The following is a 17,556-nucleotide window of genomic DNA, read 5'->3' on the forward strand; positions in this document are numbered from 1 at the left end:
CAAAATAATATTAAAAATAATATTAAAGATTTACGGGACATTCGAGTCGAGTCGAGATGTTTACGATCAGTATCTACTCGAAATTCGAGACAAGAAATAAATTTGTCTCGACTCATCTCGAATTTTACAAAATGTGCCTAGACTCGAATCTCGACTCGAATTCCAGTCGAGTTGAGTTGAGATTCGAGACATGTCTCGACTCGTGCGCATCAATACTTATAAAACTTAAAATGAAATGGTGCACATGTTCTAAAAAGTTGATTTCAATTGGATCTTAATCACTAATCAATTATGACAGAAAATCTGTTTACCATTTTTAATCAAAATGACGAACAACACTGACATTGCTATAGGTTATTTCATCTATCTGTATACATTCTGCAATTTGATTTTCATATAACAATTATTATCCGAGTTACGGGATATACAATAGTGAATATTTATGATATTATGATAACCACCATTTTGGTTTAAGAACCCATAGAGAATGATAATTGTGACAATGGCATAACTAGGCCCAGCAGGGAACCGAGCAGAAGTTGAATTGAGCCTCTAAACACATTAAACTGTAGATTATATAATTATGATTTGCACTTATTCAGGATTCAACTAGTGAGCCCAGGGACACTACCCCGATTGCCCCAGCCTACTCATATCTCTGTTATGTACCTGTGCATATTACGTTATTTTCCAAAGTTCTGGACATATTCTAAAAATTTCATTCAATTCGCACAGTAGACCTGAAAAACGATAGAAAATGCTATTCACGGTTTTGAATCAAAATAGTGAACAACACGACTGACATTTAAATGTCAAACAAACTTTTAGTATTTATGACAAATATAGATTTACATATAATCTGAAAGACTTGTTTTGGTACGAAATTAGTCCGGTAGGATAATTAGTTTCTGCAGGACAATTATTAACATTTAATTTTCTAACAATTGTCGTTCTGTTTCAAAGTCATATTAATGGGACGACATTCATACAAAAGGATTTTAATTTATGTAGCTATCGTGCAAGTTTCGATAAAATTGATTGAGATGCAAAGAAGTTACTCGAAGAGAAAGGAACCTATGCGTTAGTAAATTTGGAAGCTTTTATGATCGTCACTTTGTTTTCAGAAACTGAAAGTTTAAAAAAGTACAAAACGACAAGCCTATATCGATCCATCTATCTGATCTGACATATCAAAATCGCTTCGAAAGTATAAGAGAAAATCGTGGGGGACCAAATAACAAACACGAGTTATGGGCAGTGAAATCATAAACTTGTTTCCTATTTTCTATCAGAAATTATCAAAGCATTATCTATTTACGAAAAACAAATTTTAAGGTTTTGTTTATTGCAATTCAAAGAAAGATTATAAAACGCAACTCAAGACAGTTGTTGAAACGGCTACCAAACTTTTAAACCGTCATTTCCACTCCCAAGCGCCAGAGCGTTACAAAGGAATGCATGTAAACGCAGGAGATACAAGCGTTCAGGCACTTTGCGCTGTTGCCACACTTCGGACGCCATATAGTCAGTAATTTCAAAGGAAGTATACAAATAAAATATACAAACTTTGTGACTCGAGCGCCAAGGTGGTAAACGGCCGAACTAAAAGCAGAATATAGGTTTACAATATGCTATCCATTCGACGTCCGACGAACTTTAAATATCGAAGTTATTACTCGTCGAAGAACATTTTCGGTAAATAAAATATATTACTTTTTCCAACCAACAGTCAGAAAAAGCATCATTTTCCATGAAACACACACAGGAAGAAAATTATTGAGGATTGTCATCTGGCGTCCGGTATACGGACGTCATATGTACGTGGACGCCACATGTAATGCAATCTTCGTAATGTACGGACGCACTGTAGTAGCAAAACTAAATATATATATATATATATATATATATATATATATATACGCGTGTGTGTTTTTGTGTGTGCATAACACAAAATATAATTACAATGTGTAACGATGGCGTTCGTATCTCTCCAGTTTGATAACTCCTATACCTTACCTTAATAAGTTATTTTTTTTTTGTATTTCTATTATATTTTAAGTGTCTGTCTAGTACGTTAGACTTCCACATCATAATTTTAAAATATTATATATGAATGGAAGTATCACTTACCTATGTGGGATAACACTTCTACAAAGAAAATAGAACTAAACAGAAAAATGTTTATTTTTGTAGGCAGCATAGTCTCAAGCTTCGCGGACTACGTCTTGTCAATATGGACAGTAGTGGCGTTATGTTAAAATATTTTAAGTTGTGCTGCTAGTTAAATTGACTTCTTTCCTTCCAAACATTCCAGTATTGCTTTCATTCAATTCCACTTTACATCTATAAAATTGCAAACTAGTCTATTCCAGTTAGTTGTGAATCGATGCGGACATTACCAATCTCTCTACCAACGCTTATCTATGTTTTCTTAATATCCTACCCAATGTTGTAGACAGGTTCAGTACTAATTTTAAAATTAGTTTTGGTTTGTGTATTGCGAAAGCACTCAATATGACTGCATGAAATAACCTTCATCGTATTTGGTTTAACGACTGATATGCCATTGCTTTGCATCGATTATAAACTACCTTTTATGAGATTTTAAACCTTTGGCCTAATGTCATATTTTAATCTGTCATGCCTTCAAAATTATATCATAATTTCGCATGCTTGCACATTTCCTTATCTCTAAGAATATATTAGTTTAGAAAAGTTAACATGGTTCTTTTTCATTTTCCTATTAGAAGAAAGGATTGTAAAACAGTGTACATATATATTTCTAAATTAAAGACAGCTATGAATTCAGAGATAAAATTAAAATACATGTAGTCCATTTTCAAACTAAAAGCTCGTAATATTATACACAAGAATGCAATTTCTTTTCTAATATTTCTATTATTTCTCAAACGACACTTTTTTTATTATGACTGTAAACCTTATGAGTATTGCAACATCATGTGATAAATGGAAGAAGTAGTAATGTGAGTTTGAATTTCCATCTCACTTTCTAAATGGAATGTGTACATGAGAGGGTGAACCGAAATGTACACATGTGTCGCCTATATTGTAATTGTAAAATCTCGTGCGTAATTTGAACGTACTGTCCACAAAGCGTTATGGTATGTTCGTTCCAGCTTGAGGAAAACATTCTTGTCTGCAAAATGGTATAAACACATATATTGAACAATAAGTCCTGCGAAACGGCTCTACATCAATTATGTTTGATTTATTTCACCTCCATTTCATCACAGACAAGACTGGAGATCTAACAATAGTATTATTATACGCTTACTGTAATTTGGTGGATTCTAATTGCAACATAGGCACTATACAAGAGAATACTATTTTTTAAATTGTCAATTCAATACATGTTATGTGTTTTAAACTTAGAGCGACTTAAAAGTCAAATAGAAATATTTGTAATATTAGTCCTCCAGAATCAGTAGAAGATTATTTTTACATAGCTAATAATTATTTCACTATTACGAATCATGGTTGACTTTTTAAAACAATATTTAATAAATTATGTTGATTCATTAATATTTTTCCAACTCACAGTAAAGTATGATAAAATTTTTAATGTGGTTCATATGTCCAGGAGTGACATCAGATATTTCATTTAAGCTCTCTGATTGTTTTAACAATTGACAGTAACAAAATAGTTGGTGAAAGGTAATATTTTGTTAAATTCAACAAACGCATAAATTTATTTCGAAAGTAAATTTGCCATAAAAATTTTCATGTTGCTTTTTTCGTTACATTTTCTATATAGATGGTTTGTCTATAAATGTTGGCAAATGGTGAATAAACTATTATACTTGCCTTCTACTTGTACCTCTCGGGTGTATTCTAGGTGCTCTTGCTTTCCTAGGATTTAACAAGCGATAGAAGAAAATGTATCACCTTTCTTAGTAGATTTTCTAAATACTCAGAAAACACTTAAAGTTAAGGATATGATTTAGAGTACTCGAGTCATAGCCAAAGAAGGGGCAAAAAATCATGGCTCTACTCACCTGAACCGATGAAAACTACTAAACACCATTTAAAAAGATTAATTCTTCACGATAGCTATGCAAAAACTTTATCGAGTTGGAAATAGTGGTATCAACCAGCTCGGCTCGAGACCGAACTACCTAGTGAACCTGTTTGATGTTTCATTTAGAACTTCATGTTAGAATCGTATATGGAATAAAACAAATGTCATAAATGGGCCCTAATCGAAAGGCGGGAAGCTTCCCTTGGGAGCAGATGCCCATGCCCCCCAAAAGTTATGGGCCTGGATGTAATAACAAACTATGAGGAAATAAAATGTGTCAACAAATTTAGTACCTTCAAACATTTTTGTGTTCCCTATTTGATAATAATAATAATAATAATAATAATAATAATAATAATAATAATAATAATAATAATAATAATAATAATAAAAAATAAAAATAATAATAATATCGTTGATTTTGAGTTTAGTTTCCCTTTCACCAGCGAGACTATATGAGAAGTAAACCTAAAGCTTAACGGAGGAACGGAACCGAATGAACTCCCGCCGGGAATCGAACCCAGGTCTCCCACACCAAAGACGCGTATAATAATAATATATTAGATTTTGAGATTAGAGAAACTTTCAGCCTAAGCTCCAACTGCTGCGCTGTAGAAATCTGGTCGTTGTATGCCTGCTGCATCGCAATATAGATTACAGACTCTGTGACGGATTGTTTTTCGCTTTTTAAAATGGATTAACGGAACGGACAGTTACGGAAGTCAAAAATGTGATATTTAAGGTATATATGGGAGTGTTGGAGAGTATTTTTCCTGTTCTACTATTACTACTACTAGTACTACTACTGTATTTTCTTTAAATACTTTGGTCGTTACGCAATGCTGCAACACTAACATTAGCCGGCACTGGTCAAACAAAAATGCGAGTACAGGTAGACGTAACAGCTTAAAAACAGCCATATCTAAAGCAAGATTTGACTATACGACACTCACAGGCAGCAATCTACGCATCCGAATGCAGGGAAATAGTTGCAGGGTGAAAGGAAAATTATGAACAAACGATTGTTCGTCGAAAATTATGAACAAGCATAAGGATCACTTGGTCAGCTCCAAATGGAAATGATTGAAGGTTTTAATTTATTTATGGTTGCTTTTTCACAAGCATTACAAAAACCAATCATAAAATAGCTGGGGTGGAGATTCGAACCCAAGACATTTAATGACTATCTCACTGTTCAAGTACGTTATCCACACAGCCAATAATACACAGCTGAAATTTCACTAACAAACACAATATCTCGGAGTAGTTGTAAAACTTTTTTATATTAACGTTAAGTGCTAAGTATGAAGATTTGTTCTGATTTTTTTTATTTCTAAAACTTGTTGTCCAAAGAGCAACATTAAAGTAAATGTAAATAACTATTTTATTCATATTTGCCACTTGAATAACTTTATTAAATGTAATGAAATTACGAGGTGTATGCGTATTGTATGGACTGATTGTTCATAACATTGACTTTAGGAAGGGTTAAATAATGCCGACCCGCGACCGAAATATTTTTAACAGATAGTAGTGTATTATTTCACCACACAAGACGCTTCTTTTAGATTTCAACGTAATTAATTAAATACCTACCAAGATACACAGATTTCTATGTCTGAAAAGAAATATTGTTTTACAATCAAAATTTCTTCAAAAGGGTTTTTCTAACCGAGACTTGGCTACTTAAGGCTTCATTCGACAAACCGAAGGTTTCTGTTTATTTTTTTATTTTTTGTATATCAAAGTTTTGTTTTCGTTCTATGTCCTTCTGATTATTATTTGGGAGTTGGGAGACTTCGACAGTGTAAGTAATTGTTGTAGCTAAATCCCGAGTTGACGAATACAGAAACTTTAGTGTACTCAACGTGGGTTCAATGCTTTACTTGGGCGGATTACGGTTTATAGAACAACACAGACTTGACTCACTCTTAATTACATATTAGTAAACAAATAAGTCCAACTTGAATAATTGCTGTTTTTGCAGCTCTCTTTATTATCATTATCTCATATGACCACATATAATAATCTACCTCTAAGATGCCACCATTTACACACAATCTCTAGCCCTCTTACTACGTCCAGTACCTACTACACAATTAATATAATTACCAATTCTTCAATTGGGCTTTTAACTTCAATAATATGACATCCACATCAACAACTACTCGATATTCAATTCAGTACATTATATTACTAACAAACACTAACTTCTTCTTTCTTCCTGAAGCACGTTCAAAATTCTTTCGCGCTTTTCGACACATATCCGTCTAATTCCCTACAGGCAGTAGTGAAAGAATAATCTAAGTATTATAGGCACTAGGTTAGAAATCTGGGAGTCATTGGTTCAAGTCTCCTCAAAGTCAACTTAATACTTTTAAATTTAATTTGTTCTTGCATGTTGTTTGATGATTTCTTTTTCCTCAAAGTTCTCGATCTAGAATTGAAATGAAAGAATCTTGCACATGTTAACTGAGAGAAAGAGAGAGTGGAAATATCTCCAATTGAAATATTATCCTGAACATTCGTCGATATGCATATATGATTATGTTTTAGTTTATTTTTTATTTATTCTTCTTTACGAAATTACAGTTTTCAGTTACTTACATTATTTCAAGAGATAGTGTATAATATATTACGGCGTATTACAAGAGAGAATTTGTAAACTTTTGATATCGTATATGCTTCTAATAAAAACATGCTTCTATTATAATTCGCGATTAAATTACACAAACTCATGTGCACACACAATATGACTATTTGTCATATTTTAGAAGTGTGACATCCTTTCTACTGATGGGATGGTTTCCTCAAATTGAACTCACACGCACTGCTCATTTTGTTTTTATTTTCTTATATCATCTTCCTTTTTTTGTTTTCTGTTTCCGATGTATTTCTTATTTGTTTCTCTTTTTCTTCTTTGTTTCATTTTCCGAACATAGTTGAAACCATTAATATAACTCCACAAAATATCCTTATTAAGTTTAATGTGTAAATAAATGATAATAATAATAATACATTTAAAAAATAAAATCTACGATGTTTTTGCTGATAAGAAATATTCTCGCAAAACAAACTTGTTAGTTAAATCACCTCGATCTGATATTTTTGTCATACAGTTTTAGTAGTGATATTAAAACTTATAACGAACAAAAGTGAAGGTAACGTTGAAACGAATAATGTAAAATAGAGATTTTACAAAATACTGTAACGTGTAAAACAAAGTGAATGTTTGACCAACATTGATTTTTCCTTGGTATGTTTAAGGTTAAATAATATATATCTTTATTTCCCTAATGGTATCAATCCCTGTCTAGACAGTAAACAGTGTCTTCTAAATGATGTTTTCGTCAAAGCGGCTTGGATATTTTCCGTTTTTAAAAGTTTGCTTGCCTGACATTTGTCAAACAAATTGGAGATTTTGTAGAACGTCTTTCGGATTTCTCAAGCAACAAACCTTAGCAGTATTTCACTCTGTCTAACGTTGCAGGATATGTAAAAATGAATTGTGAATGATCGTTTGCTCGTGTACATACATTCTATTGTGATTTAAAACCACCTACATAATTGGATATGATATTCTAAGGTTACGTCCCGTCTTGTATAAGCAATTACTCAATCACCTACTTTAATAACGAATATGAGTTATTGCATTCAGAACATAACACTAGCAAACGATGGAAAGAGGCTGCCGAGAGGGCACGAGGAATGATCGGAGGAAAACCGAAGACGGTCAACTTCTCTCCAGTTGTTACCCTTCAAGACGATATCTACAAAAGGGGCTTCAAACTTAATGGAACCATGACTTAACAACTCATGAATAATCTATTAACAACTCTCTCCAGTGACCACAAAGTACTATGGAGAGTTTTTTATAAACTATCTCTGGAGGTACCAATGTGCACAAGAGGGATCCTGTTATCGACTTTCTGCCAGGGCTGCAGGGAGCTGCGGATAAATCATATAGTTGACTCCCTCTAATACCCGACTGCAGAGGTTTCATAACCCTTCCCCAGACAAGAAATTTTTGTAACATAAACGGGCAACCGGGGCCTGTCAGGGCCAGTAGATACTTTACGTGCAGAATACACAAAATTTAATGTTTCTTTTCACATAGTGTTTCGACCAATCTCGAATATTTATTTTTGCCAAGCAACGAATCTTTTATAAGCCAAGCAGAATAGCAAATCCGGTTCAGACATTGCTTGTAACGTAGACTGGCAACCGGTGCCTCTGAGGCCTAGTATATATTTTAAATGCAGAACACGTAAAATTCAATGTGTATTGTCACATATTGTTACGACTAAAAGTTACAATAGTCATATGTTCAATATATAATTATGGGACCGTTTGATTTAATATTCCACAGGAATTACAGTAAGTTATATGGGGCATTCTAGATTATATAGATTAAATTCCTTTTCATAACTCACATTTCTGAACCTCGGTCCATAATGTTTCCAACGAAACAGTACTTCTATACTTAAAGATATCACACCAAAGGAGTAGGCTCATTTGGATCAATTCATTATATAATTCCGCGTTCATTTACCTCTCCATTAATCACTGTATACACATTTCTTCAGATTTGTATGTAAATGTAAATAATGCCAAGTGAAAACAGTAAAGCTTAAATGTGAAATGTATATACTCCATGCATAACAATTACAGTTTCTAACTTGCGGAAAAAGGGAACTAATTTCTATACAATCGCAAGCTCTAGCCAATATACTTTTAACTGTATACAGAAAATGCATTTTGTGTGGCCCTACCGTATCATTAACACATTTTTCTTTGACACAGTTCTGGTTTTAATATTTTAAAAACACTAATCAAGAAATGAATAAATATATGGATGGTATTTGAACTCTAACTACAATGCATATTTTTATTTGATCAGTTGAATTAGAAACCGCTGCTGTAATTACCAACCTGTAGAGATTTTCGCTAAAAGTAATACAATAATCTAGTATAGGAAAAATAATGTTAATACTTTCACCCTGACTTTTATTATCAATTTTTTATACATACAAATTTTTTATCGCCTCTAGTCAACATCTGCAGTTAAGAAAACATAGAAGCTCCTAGGCTTTCTCTACTAGGCTTTACGTCAGAAACTGCTGTTTGTAGCTACCACTTTTTTTGGAACTATGTCTTTTTTACATATCTCGTACATTGTATTTGAGAAAATGTTTCCATCGAAGATCATGCATGTTACTCTTTACACTATCGCTATTGTGAAGGCCTTTTAAATAAAGCTGCACGAAGTTATTACATAATTCTGACCAGTAAAATTTCATGCCTCTAATATCTACCCCGAATGGAACGATGGCTAAACAATGTGTTCTCCTTTTTATTGTCATTTAGCTTAATGAATACGTATGTTCTCCGATATAATAGTTTTCTCTGTCTCTCTCTCGTTACATATAATGCAAGAAGCTACGCTTGTTTTCAACAACCACATGTTGGATGCAATCAATCTTCAGATGATAACCATTAAGAAGGTTTAGTCAACCGTCGTCCATGTAACTTACGCAGTTCCTATAAGAAAATCGTTTTCCATATAAGAAAATCGTTTTCCATATATGAAAACTTCGAACCTGGAATGGTTTCTATTCCCCTTTACTCCCTCACTATTGATAGATTCTGGCAACATCTAACAATAAGATAATTATGAAAGATTGGAGGAAGCCATATGCCAATATATGTTAAAGTCAAATAAGTATTACGACAGTTGTGGTTAAACAGGCAGAGATATGATGACACAAAACTCCTGGTTGAATCAAATGGTGGAAACTTCCTACGTTTTTTTTTTTTTTGGTTGCATTTAAAATCTAGTTTAGTCTGAAACTTATTTGTATATTTCATAAATAGACTAACTATTTAAAACACTTTTACTTCTTCTCTCAATAAACGTTTTCCCTCATATTACTATATTATAAAGAAAAAAGGATTTGAAAATATAAGAGCGTGTAACTAGATCTAGAACTGCAATGCTGAAATTTGGAGCTATTCCTTCAATAAAGAACATATTTTAAGATTTAAACATGAGCCAACTGCCCATTATAATAAAAACCATAATCCCCAATATTCAAGTACTGCATTTCTGCGATAAAAATTCTGCGATAAAAATTCTGCGATAGTGTTGATATGATGGTTTATATCCATCTTTACACATTGTACTTTTCTGTTTCCCTGGATCTTACACTATTTTTTGTTGCTCAGAACGTACATTTTTAATTGTAACACACGTTCTTGTTTAAACAAGAATGACATCTTTAAAACATATGTTCTAGTAAGGTCAATTAAATGCTTAAGTGAACTTCTTTTCTCATACCACCCATTGCGACAAGCACTAGCGTAAAAGTGTATTTCTTTTTTTACTGCAAAAATACAACAAATGTTATGAGTTTAATATAAATTCAAAACGACCTACGTTGTTAATAATAATGAACTAAACTATACAGATTCCCTCATTGAATCACAACATATATTTTTAAATATTTAAGTCATTCAGTAATAAGAAGTTTGAATTAGGAAGAAATTGAAACACGAACTTTAAAAAGGATTTCTTAGAGTGACGACATCAGTTTCTATTTCGTGTGGAATTGGGAAGCAGAGTGGTATTATCTTGGGGAACAGCATTTTTTGTACATTCAATATGATAGTTTTATATTGATACATCGTAGTACTATATCTATGGGGACAGGTATTATCACTTGGTTCAGACTCTACCTCTCTCTCTCTCTCTCATGTTGTTTTTCTGGCACTGTTACTTGTAACTTCTGCCTAATCAAGGAAAACCATAAACGTGTTATTTTATTCAGAATGAAACATGTGTATTGTACTTCAATTGGAGAAAATTGTAGAAGAGAAAATAACAGTGTTACATGTGAATATAGAAGGGTAACTTGGCGTTGAAAATGATGTTCATTAGTGCATTTCTTCAGCAATGTCAATAGACTAGAAATCAAGAAATACATTTCAATACAATAGAAAAACAAGGACACATGAATTAAAGGTGCTGATTCTTTGTAGAGCATAACACAATCTATTAATTATACTTACAATCGTTTCGAACTCTCACCCAACGTAACGTGCACATTTTAATATATTCAGTAAATGAGAAGTAGAGCACTTAAAGATGCTGCCCATGGGGTGCACAGATATGAAATGAAATGAAATCTTTGAGTTTTACGTCCCACGGTTATGCCGGTTAGGCTAAAGGAGACGGTGTTGATGAGAGATGAGTGAAATGGTTGAATGAAGAAAGTGGGAGGAAACGGGAGAACCCCGAGAAAACCCACTAGCACGGCGTTTGTCCACCACAAAGTTCACTTGGCGGGGGCTGGGATCTGCACAGATATGACTCTGAAGGTTATTCTGTACTGGAAAAACTAGATCAAATAAAGATTTGTATCTCCCAAGACTTCGAAGGATAAGCGTTCGTCTATTGTGAATAATGTAATAGAATATATGTTTGATTAAGTATCGTTCTTGATTGTTGTGCAATCTCAAAGAACTTTTGATAAAATACCACAGAAATTATTCAGTTACTTTGCGGAAAGCCTTTGTATTAGGTACCCTTCTCTAGTTTACATATATTGGCTATTTGTGTAAATCCATTGTACAAATTGAACTGTTAGATTCAAATAAGGAAAAGTAGCGGATAATATAGTTCCCAGAATGCAATTATTACATAATCAGGATTATTAAAAATATCCAGTTATTAGACTAAGTATTTAATTACAACTTGCTGAACGTCTTAAAACAATTGAGACAAAACGAGCCAATAGTTATATTAAATTCAATTAAATTATTTTATTTTAATGATTTGGAATACTTTACATTCTCATATAATTTTAAGATGAAGGTTTCCTTGTAGCTTCTCTTATAATGTCTTTGGAATAGTTTCCTTGATCAATGATATCACTTCAATTCTGTTGATAAAGACAAAGAGAAAAAATATCAGCCAATTATAGTAATTACATACAATAATGTGAGCTGCTCGAAGGAAGACAATAGTAAGTGAAATTAATTTATCAGGCTTTGGCGTCAGAACACAACGAAACAGTTTAGATGTGGCTATAATTCGGAAATGTACTGCAGATTGTTTTGTTTAATAGCATTGTTTCGCAAAGAATGCTGATGCTTTTTTAAAGTTTACTCGAAATTTAGAAAAAAAATGTCACTTACAATTGTCTTTCCAACAGTTATTCATATAGAAACTACTTTTTAATATTCATACTTAATGAATTTGTTGCAAATACAAAAAGGGTACTTCTTGTTTGTCCTCGTATTACGAACGGGGGTAATTTCCGCACACCATACATGTTTTCTTGTAACTAATTTTCTAATTGCTCTATAATATTGTAAAATAATGTTACTGATCAACAAGTTTATCTAAATTGTATACCTTTCAATGGTGCAAATTGAATATTAGTGTGTGTAAGAAATTACCTATTTTAAATATGTCTACGAAAGTACCCTGTTGGTTGGAGACGTGACTGATATTTAGCAATGTCATTTTTACATGGTAGTCTAATAAATAAGTCTTTCCTGCCTTTTCTGAAATTGACGGTTAGACTTTTTCTTGTACTTTTCACTTCAGTCACTGTACATTCTATTGTGAGTGACTGTTGTCTACAGTTTTAGGTTAGAGTGTCTCATAAATTTGCTACTTTAATTTGATGGAATCCCGGGAAATAGTTATTTGGAAGTAAATCTCTTAACTTGCACTATAATAAACAGCTGTTATAATATTTCTTTTCCTGTTCATCTTAGTCACTATAGATTCTTGCCAGAGTTTCTAATATGTTTCTCTGCGACATATATTTCAGTGTAAACCTGGTTACAAAATGATCCGGTTGGAAGTAGGCGCTACGTTCTCTACCTGGGTAATGCATGGGCTAAATTGTGAATTACTGTTTTCAACAAGTGTCAAGTTTGAATTCCTATCTTCTATATCGAACTAAGTAGCTCAAAAAGTAGTTTCTTATACTATTCAACAAAAATTAATTTACTAACCTTAATGGTTGTTATACTCTCATCCAATACCATTTTCTCAAAGAAAAAATATTTTCTTATCTATAAAGCTTGCTTGAAATCTATATATATTTCAATCATTACAATTACTTGTCACAGTTTTTAAAGTTAAATCACACTTTGGAATGATACTATACCTGATCTTCTGTATGCACATTCCGGGATAAATACGAGGTATTTTCCTGACATTCTTCAAAAATGATTTATATTTAAATTTAACTTATACGCCTCTTCTAGGCCGAGTACCAAAAAAATACATATATTAAAGAACATATGCCCTTGAGAATAAACAATATGATTGTTATTCAGATGTGAAGGGTAAATATGAACATACAAACAGCAATGAATATAACGTATGAATACATAGTATATTGCATGAGTCCAGGCTTAGTTCGAAACGAATTACTTAACGATGTCAGCAAAACTATTACCACCTTAGGTGCACACATAAACCTCATACCTATCGTGGATGTCTCGTGCTACAAGAAAGGCTTTTCGACGTCATATGTCCGGCAAATTTAAGAAGTTGGAAGAATAGGTGGTGGTGTTGGTTCCTGAAACTTGTGATCAGAGTCTTCCTGTCTAACGTAATTTTTTCACTTTAAAGCTCTCGAATTTGCTTATGCAGTTACCATCTCACTTCCAAGGATAATTCATAATGGTGTAAGTGATGATGAGAAGAAATGAAAGATGTCCGAAGGAGAAGAAGAGAGAATTCTTTACAAAAACGCAAACTCCTTGCGCAACGTCTTCCCAATACTTTTCATGAAAAATTTCTTGATTATCAGCATTATGTGATCAACTTAAGACTACTTCCCAATTATCTGTCGGAGTAGATTGGAAAGGAAGACTAAACAGAACTTGATATCCGTAGGTCGACAAAGGTAACTGTTAATGTTAAAGCGGGAAAGCCTGTTCTCGTTAGATCAAGTGGAAGTGAAAAGAAGTATAAGTGGAACTGGACAAGATACCACAAACTTCCACTTTCCGTTATCTTGAAGCATAAATTTTTTTTAAAAGGAAAAGTTACCTAATGTTATTATTGTGCATACTTAGGACAAGGGGTAGATGACAGAGACACCGATGAAGGATTTTCTGGAGGTCTTTCGATCGATGTCGAGAGGTTTAGTTGAAACAGCGAGAGATATTGGTACTCAGTGTTTCCGTAGATATGCCACGGATGGTGTTAAAAGGAAGGTGGAGTATATTAGCACTGAGTTTGTTATTTTTCCAGGTAAGACATCATAATTTCAACTTCTAGACGTTATTGCACACAAGCCGTTGAAAGGCAAAATCCAAACCTTCTATATTACTTGGTTGTTTGAGTGGAGCTATCAGCTTGCCTTAGCAAATAAATTAAAAACCCACTGTATTATTTCTTCTACAGTGGTTCATCGCGTCGTGGAGAAGTGTATCTAGCGACAGCAAAATCAACGGATTCAAGAAGTGATATGTATCTAACAGACTAAATCGGTGGGAATGTGGTGTGTTTTTGGACTATGCAAATTACGAACACAGACATAAGCTTTCAAGTAAATATGAAAAAGACTATATTGAGAGGTCACCTGACAGTGAAGAGGAAGAAAAACACGTAATGTGAAACGATAATGAAGAGGAGGGCTACATCAATGGATCAACTGAAACCGAGTAAAATATGCAAGGAAGTTCTAATTAAGCTAGAAAGACAGTGATGAAATTGCGTTACGGAAAAGAAGTAAGTAATGCAGCAAACCGTTTAATAATAAAACATATGCTACGTATATATAATATTTGTATATTAAGGATTAAATGAATTTGTAAACGTTTTGCACTCTTCTCAATAAAACTGTTAATTACACAAATTACATAAACTTGGCTTTAATGGACGAGATTATATATTTTATCTGTAAAGCAGGTCTTAAATACAAATGTCAACTTTATTGGGGTCAACTTATATTTAGAGCTATAAACCTGATTCCTGTAGCCAACCTGATTTGAGTAATAGAAGAAAAAAGATGGTTTATTTCCACATGCAATATGTACACAGTTACATTCTGTGTAAAACTAGTAAAAACAAGAACTTACATTTAATTTAAGTACAAACACATACCACTTAAATGTAACCTGGAAATAAATTATTATTTGTTAAGGGAGATTGTGAAGAATTTTGTGTTGTTGTTTGTGTGGATTGATGAAGTTATCCTTATAAAATAATTTGCTAAAATTAAAAAAAAAATAAAATAACGCTATAACAGTTATTTCGTTTACATGTTTTAATATTGTATAATATAAGATATTTAGAGAACCTTTGAATTCTATTATGTCTTTCATGAAGCTATAGTTCATAAGATAAATTACATACTTCGTAAATTTTGTAAATATGTATGCAATGGGTATGAAGTATCGTATGCAATACACCATTACAAAAAATTATTTTATATATAACTACGTAACTCTATGATCTTTGGAATCCGTAGTTTCAATCCCGCGTACACAAAAACTCTCCAATGATTTCTATCATTAGGTAACTGGATCCAGTTTCCACTTTGTACTCCTATTTCTGTGAGATCCATTTTCATATTGTAAACCCATCTGCGGCTAGGTCTTCCTAATGGTCGTTTTTCAGTCAAGATTTTGAAATCGTTTCCCATGCTTGCTACTTTCTTCCATCCTTGCTACATCACCAGCCAACCTAAGCCTCCTAGACTTGATGACCCTAAGAATGTTTCTTAAACCGTTTAATTTATGTAGTTCCTCTGAATATTTAATATATATTCACATTATCGTCTTTCATAATTTTCTATATGTTTGTATCCCAGTCTACCATTCTCTCTCTCTCTTTCTCTCTCCCTAGGCGATTTCCTGACAATATAATGCAGATTTTAGACGAAATACCCTTGTATTCCTTGTGGCCTACTCATTTTATTGAAGTATTGAAACATCTCGTCACTTTGCATGATAGATACTGAGTTGTAATAAGTATCAAGCTGCTTCGATGAGTACCAGCTGATAACATGAGAGGCTTGCTTCGAATTTTATTGAAAAAAAAATCAAATGATATAAGTCGCTTTACATAAACGGACTCTAACAATACACGCATTTTCCCTTTACTTGTGTTGTATAATACATTGCTAATTAAATTTGAGTCGTTATGTAACTGAATCTACGATATTCACCAATAACAAATTGTGAATACTGAAAATATAATATGAAATCCCTAACATCTGTCTACATGTTTACTTTAAGTATTATTCACTGTACCACTTTTTCGAAAGGCGGCGCAGATTAAGCAGTTATCTTGAGTTCGATTCTCAATGAAGTGATTTGTAAAAGAATTAAATTAAAACTTGAAAGTCTAATACCTTATGGTCTGTCAGAGTAGAGTAATGTATTCTAGATGACATATTTTCATTATCTTGATCCTCTTCACTGCGACATAAGTAGACTTTGCATTGCAGAGATGTCTCTCATCCTTCCTGCTTATAAACGGATCTGTTCATCTGGTTGGAGAATTAGAATTATATGTCGAAAGCTGTTCTCTGATTGGAGGACTCTGATTAATTACATATTTACTCACGTATTAAACAACCTCGTTCAATATGCTCCAACGTCCAGCTTGTCGAATGGCATTTAATACCTATTAAAAGATATGTATCATCTAAGATTGATAAGAATGTACCATATGTTAACAAAATCTGATTAATAAATGATTGTAAGTATAACCGAAGGTGAACCAAATTAACTAACATGCAGTACTAAATATTTTAGTAATGTTTATAGTATTAGCATTTTTAGTATATATATAAGCAATTAAGAAAAAAACACTTACGGTATTTGCATTCATTTCTCGGAATACACTTTCCGCTATGTACTTCTCTTACGTCTCCGTCTGTGCAATGACAGTCCCACGTTGGTGTCGTTGAACATAATCCTTTCTCGGCGTTAGGAGCTAGGTCCTCGCAAGTAATATCGCATACTTTCCCGAAACCAAACTTAAGAATTTCGTTGGGTGCACAGCCTATTTCCAAAAACGAGAAAAATGAAAATAAACATGAGTTAACGCCGAACCATATTATTAATATTACTATAAAAGCATTAGGGTAACAAGCCGTTTTACTATTCCATATGTCCTTTTCTATTTTTTTTTTTTTTTTTTTTTTTTTTTGCAAAACTAAACTAAGTGTACTAGCTAAAAAAGAATTGAAAAAGACGCAAGATCCAGAATGGCACAGGGTATTACAATTGCCATCAGTATATCAAGACTTTGTAAAAAATGTATTTGGCTTCAGCACAATAGATTTACATGTTGACTTTTCAACAAAGGAAATGGAACTACAGTAAAAGCGAAATATCTCAATGACACACTAATAATATCCAACGCTCATATGAAAAGAGAAAACCTCTCTAATAACAACGGCTTCAAAATACGAAAATTGAAAGTAGTGCCAGTGTAAATCATTGGTACTTATCATATAACAATTTTTGTTCTACAG

The 17,556-nt window shown here is 32.9% G+C and overlaps 1 protein-coding gene across 1 annotated transcript in view; it reads right to left on the reverse strand.

Moving 5' to 3' along the window:
- LOC145660742 (uncharacterized) overlaps positions 1-17,556 on the reverse strand; it is a 153,327-nt gene that overhangs the window by 54,004 nt on the left and 81,767 nt on the right. The window contains exon 8 of the mRNA XM_081726151.1: positions 16,893-17,081. Coding sequence (XP_081582277.1) covers positions 16,893-17,081 — 189 coding nt within the window. The remainder of the gene's footprint in view (positions 1-16,892; positions 17,082-17,556) is intronic.

Source organism: Thermobia domestica, chromosome 9, assembly GCF_964235325.1.
Source record: "Thermobia domestica chromosome 9, izTheDome1.hap1.1, whole genome shotgun sequence".
In the NCBI taxonomy this organism is placed as follows: domain Eukaryota; kingdom Metazoa; phylum Arthropoda; class Insecta; order Zygentoma; family Lepismatidae; genus Thermobia; species Thermobia domestica.